Raw genomic sequence first — 6,000 nt, 5'->3', positions numbered from 1 at the left:
ATTTTTGAATAATACTGTAACTTTTAAGTTTTCTTAGTCTATGGCCCAGGTAGTTCAGCAGGTTGGCAAACAATTGTAGTTGTGGTTCTATGTGAATATGAGAAGCATTGTCAAACACTTTGTTCACTTAGAAAAGCTACTGTTTAAAGGTTCTGTATGTAGGAATCAGAAATTCCTTCTCATTAGTGACACCTGTGGCTGTTAAACAAGCTGTAGTCAACTTCCTGGTGCTGACTACAGCTTAGTCAAGTCAAGTCAAGTCAAATTTATACATATAGCACATTTCATATGGCAGGCGTAAACTCAGTGTGCTTAAAACAAGTAAAGATCATACATGACAAAATATATAACATTACATTAACATTACATATATAAATAAGATAAAACATAAAATAAGAAGATGTTACATATATAAAAAAAACATTTTATTAACAACATATAAGACAGCATAAAAAATTAGGAGGTGAGAAGGTATTACAATAAGAGAGTAGGATAAGAAGGTATTATTATTATCATTGTTAAAAGAAATAACAATAATAATACTGTTTCTAAAAAGAAGGTTTTACCCAGTACCTTACTAAAAGCTTGCAAAAAAGATATGTTTTTAGTCTGCTTTTACAGGAAGATCCTGTATACAAATGCCCTACCTCCCTACCTTTTGGTTACCAATTGTTTGATCTTACAGTATAAAGTGTTTCCATCCCTTCTGCTCTGGGTCAGTCTACTGTATCAGATCAGCTCTGTGTCAATAAGCTCACCACATTTCTGGAATGCTATTAAATCGCCTCCACCACAGCAAACTTTGAACAAGGACTTGAGTGATTTTCTTCAACAAATGGTGCCGTGACCCGGATGGCAACAGATCTTCAACGGAGACTCTTTTTCCAGACCAAAAACACACCAGTGACCAGATCCAAATTTCAGAGGTAAGGGTCCTTTTGAAAACCTAATTACTATTGCTGTGTATTGTTGGAGGTCTGTGGAATTGGAGTCCCAGAGAAAGGTGACACCATCCTAATTTTAAGTAAGTTTGCTGTGTGGTTGTGTATGGGTGAATGTGAAGGTTTCTCTGTAGAGATGTTTATGTTTAGAAACACTTGTAGTTTCATAAGAGTGAAAATTTGTGAATGTGAATGTTTTCTATATGTGTGTTGAGATAAATGGATTCTAAAATTGGCCAGGAGTCTGAACTTGCAGAAATAACCATCTCGACTTTCTGTGCCAAAAATATCCCAAAATTGTAATCCTATGCAACGAGTGAGAAAACAATCTCATTCTTTTGTGACCTAACCTCAACTGTTCAGCTAACCCATTATTAGGTAGACACCATCTGATTTCCTCCAAAGGAAAAACAATGCCGTAACATCCAACCACAAGACTGAGTCTGCATCAGAGAGCTCCACCAACGAATGCCTTGAAACCCTGCTGGTCCAGACTCCAACTCGACCAGCTCACCACCACCACAACAGTCAAGAGTGAATGTTGTCCCACTTGGGCCCATGCATCCCACCAATGTTGGCTGCACCCCTGGGAAAGACCTCCTCCCCTGAAGGACACTGCAGGCACTGGAGGCCCAGAAGAAGATGCACAACACCCTCCAGAACACCCAAAGCTGCCGGCAGAGGAGAAGAGGAGCACTACAGGCACCGGAAGCCCAGAAAAAGATGTGCGACACCCTCCAAGACACCCACAGTCATCAGAGGAGCAGAACGGAAGAAATCCACAGACATCACAAACGGGACCTGTATACTGGATTTGTAGCATGACAGCTAAAGAATGAACCAAAAGGATGGTTTGTGTGGTCTGGGTCATGCGATACCAGCCATGAGAGTCCTTACCATGCCACGTAAGGTTCACATTGTTAAAAAGGACTTATACACACACACACAAGCACCATGGACAAGATTTTTGGTACTCATTCCAAATTTTGAAACTATGGCAACTTTGGATCAAGTAAGAGACCTTCATCACAAACTCTACCACAAAAGGCATGTCCATGCTCTCACAAGAGATGACTGCTGTATGAATGATGGCATTACTGCACTGGATTACACATTGGCCTCTCAAGGAGAAACTCATGCTGTCATTGGAACTGAATATTGAACGTGTGTGCCTGACCATGGTGCAAACGAACAAAAGACAGCTGGCCATTTAAATGTCACCAAGACATTGCATAGCCCTGTAGCCACTGTTTTGTTGGACTGGTTTGGGGTAAAGCTATTTTTAGTTGTTTGCTTTAGTTTTCTTATTTTTAAAATTTTTGTCTTGCTTTAGTTTTCTTGTTTTTTAATTTTTGTCTTGCTTGGTTTTTGAATACTAACTGTTGTCTTGCTTGTTTTAATTTGTCTTCCTTTGGTTTTGAATTTTGTCTTTTGATCACCGGCCTCAAGTATGCAAATTTGCAAATTACTTAACACTAGAAAACCACTAATATCATGTAGTCCACTGCAACTCAGCCTGTTCCACCAATGGAGGAGGAAAATTCTAATTTTTAATTGAAATTAATTATGATTGAGTGGGCTATGGATATAACCTGTACCACACACACACACACACATACAAAGAAATGTGAATTGAAGAAGAAAATACACATTTGGGTAAAGACTTGATAATCAAGTGATGTCTGGGAACAACTCCTTGACCACTACTATTACTACTATTAATAGTTTAACAGTTATTTTAGATAAAAGATCACCAAATTCAGATATAAAGCCTTTTTAAGCCTTGGAGGGTGGTAAACTGTGAGTACTAGACAGGGATATGCAGATTTCATTACTAGGGCTAAATACTCAAAAGTAGAGTAAGAACCAAATAAGACACTTTTACATGATAAAATATCTGAAAAAAAGGCAGCAATACCACCACCCTTTTTGTTTGACCTGGTAAAATGTGAAAATGAGAAATCAGATGGAGAAACTTCAATCAGTTCCTTGCTACCAGTTTCATTGAGCAGAGTCTCAGTAAAGTGAATATAATCAAGCCAATATGATGTTATGAGATCATTAATAATGAAGTTTTTATTAGTAAGGGATCTGACATTGAGAAGTGCAAACTTTAAGACGCTTGCAGAATAGTTGGAGTTGTTAGCTGTGGCAGAGTCAGGCCTGCTATGGCTAGAGTTTTCCAGAGACTGGGTTTGAGAGTCAGAACACACAGTGGCAGGACCCACACTGTTAGAACTGGATGTAGTGATGGGAGACACATAGGTCTGGATCGGGTCTTGCCGTGGTGTATATCAGAATTGAAGATTATAAACTGGATGAAATTAGCAGTCAACTGCTTTGTTCCCTTTCAATTTGGGTGCACACCATCAGCTTTGTACAGTCTTGAGTTAGTCCAAAAGTAATCGAAGTTGGAGATGGAGTCAGACTATTGCAGGTGATGTCTTTTTCTTCGCTTACACTTCTCATAATTACATAAAAGATCTCTAACATTGTGTTTTGCACCATGGTTCAGCAAAGCATCTCTCACTCCCAGTCACCCCACCCCTGCCCAATTCTGTTAAAAAGTTGCTACACCTCATGTACTTTAAGTTGACACTGTAGCTAGAGGATGACAGTAATCAAGGATGTAGTACTACCAGCACATCCTGTGCTACTCATGATCCAGATGCAAGTTATCAGATGACCTTGCTATGAGACACCAACAAACTGGACTGATGCAAAAAGAACAGTTCACAGTTTTAAAAGACATAATGCAGGTTTTGTTGAAAGCACTGCTTGAGCATATAGAGTCAGACCTTTTAGGCAGTGGTTGAGTGACATCCCCATCAACATAGGGACATTTATATTCCTTTAATTTTTTTTAACTTGGCCTTGTGATTCTATTAATTGAATGTATGTATGTATGATTTTCTTTACATTCTGTTACTTTTTTAAAGTGTTATTAGTATTATATTAATGCAAAAGTCTATGTTCATATAGCTAACATTTCGTTATTTGCATTATTATAATTTTGAATAGTTCAGTAAATATTGTATTGACTTTATTGGGAATTTGATCTGAAAGTAATTACTTTTAAAGGATAGCCTAGATCAGGTACCGATTTCCAGAAAGGCCTAATAGAACTGCAAACATATTTGTTTGGATTTGTTTGATGGTTACAGAAGTTGTAGAAACGCATGAATGGTCTGTTCCAGACATATTTGGTATGTGTGGCAAAAACACGAAGAGGGTGGGAGCAAAACAATGAGCAATCTCAATATAAAGGGCCGTCGACTACAGTTTGACTAGTACCTGCTCTGGTGACAGCATGCCCACAGTGGCAACCATGACGTGGAAATTAGTGTGGTTGTGTGTACTTGCTTTGTCTGTTTCTAATGTCATCAATATTCAAGCCAGACGGGGTAAGACACTAAATATTTTCTGTGGAATTTATATTGGTGGTCTAGCAATAGTCTAGAAGATTATCCGTCACTACATTTTTTGTTTTTCCAAAATATTGTTCGCACATACAAACGAGGAAACTTAATAATACTGGCAAAACCTTTTTCTCTCATTTTGCTTCCCCAGTTCGCAACCATGTCAGCAGCATCTGCAGCACATGGGGCAGAGAGCACTTCAAGACCTTTGACGGTGATGTTTACCAGTTTCCTGGTATGTGTGAATACAACTTGGCCTCTGACTGCCATGACTCTTACCAGGAGTTCTCGGTGCACATGAAGAGGAAGGAGAATGATGGAGACGCTACAGTCAGTTATGTGGTGGTTACCATCAATGACCTTTCTTTCCACCTCACCAAGAGCCAGGTCACTGTGAATGACCATCTGTAAGTAAAAGTCACATAGCCTGTTCAAGCACTGTACTTCACTCTTCTCTGACATTTGTGCGTTTTGATTAAGTTAACATTCTCTCTCTCCCAGTGTCAAGATGCCATACTACAATGCTGGGGTACAAGTGGAAAAAAATGCTGTTTACATCAAGCTCCAGTCCAAAGTTGGCATTACTGTCATGTGGAATGGTGATGATGCAGTCATGGTAAAAGCTCAAAATAAATGTTTTCATCTACTGCACTTTATGTGTGTGACATAGAAACAGATTGTTGTATCACATCGAGAACATTAGAGAAATTTTGGGTCTGTAAATTATTCATAGTATGCCAGAGGAACTGGCTCAATGTACTTGGTCATATTTATATTTTTTCATCATTGATAAAATCACTTTCTTTGCCTTTTAATATGTTCTTAGTATATAATTGTTATTTAAATTGCAAAAATCCAGAACTTGTTATAATCCCTTGCTGTGTTGCTGTGTCTATTGTAGGTAGAGGTGGATCAGGATTATGCTAATCGTACTTGTGGACTTTGTGGAGACTTCAATGGTGTTTCTGTCTACAATGAGTTCATTCATAATGGTTGGTTATTCACTTGATGTATTAATTCATTTTATGTTTTGACAAACACATACTGCATACTACTACTATATTCAGTCTTTTACTGTATCTTTGACATGCAACACTATGAATATAATCACATGCAGGCCTCAAAATTAGCCCCATTGAGTTTGGCAACAAACAGAAAGCCCACCGTCCAAACAATGATTGTGAGGACCCCTATGAACAGGAGGATGAATCACCAGAGAAACGGACTGTGCGGGATTCTTGCAAGGAGTTTGTGAGTTTGTTATCCACCTAGTATTAGCAATATGTAGTAATATATCCTGCAACAAAGTAATTATGTCTCTACTATCCTATTTTTCACCTTTAGCAAACCACCTGTAAACAGATGCTACATTCAGAGTCCTGGAGCTCCTGCACCAAACTGATTAACCCTGAGCCTTACATCCAAGCCTGTGTGCAGGACATGTGTGGCTGCATCAACAGTACAAATGACTTATGTGTCTGCAGCACACTGTCTGAGTTCTCTAGACAGTGTTCCCATGCTGGAGGACAGTCTCCCAACTGGAGGACACCTCAGTTCTGTGGTAATGTTTTTTTGCTTTGTCATCATCTTTACATGTTGTATGATAATGGTTGAAAAGAGTACTGAAACACTGACATCAG

At 38.7% G+C, this 6,000-nt stretch overlaps 1 protein-coding gene across 1 annotated transcript in view; it reads left to right on the top strand.

Moving 5' to 3' along the window:
- The first annotated feature begins 1,512 nt into the window (after window positions 1-1,512).
- Window positions 1,513-6,000, top strand: part of LOC137183772 (mucin-2-like) — a 48,952-nt gene continuing 44,464 nt past the window's right edge. Inside the window, exons 1-6 of the mRNA XM_067591073.1 lie at window positions 1,513-1,744; window positions 4,512-4,767; window positions 4,862-4,976; window positions 5,262-5,352; window positions 5,478-5,611; window positions 5,705-5,921. Coding sequence (XP_067447174.1) covers window positions 1,513-1,744; window positions 4,512-4,767; window positions 4,862-4,976; window positions 5,262-5,352; window positions 5,478-5,611; window positions 5,705-5,921 — 1,045 coding nt within the window. The remainder of the gene's footprint in view (window positions 1,745-4,511; window positions 4,768-4,861; window positions 4,977-5,261; window positions 5,353-5,477; window positions 5,612-5,704; window positions 5,922-6,000) is intronic.

Source organism: Thunnus thynnus, chromosome 5 (genome assembly GCF_963924715.1).
Source record: "Thunnus thynnus chromosome 5, fThuThy2.1, whole genome shotgun sequence".
Lineage (NCBI taxonomy): Eukaryota > Metazoa > Chordata > Actinopteri > Scombriformes > Scombridae > Thunnus > Thunnus thynnus.
This window is presented reverse-complemented; position numbering and strand designations above follow the sequence as displayed.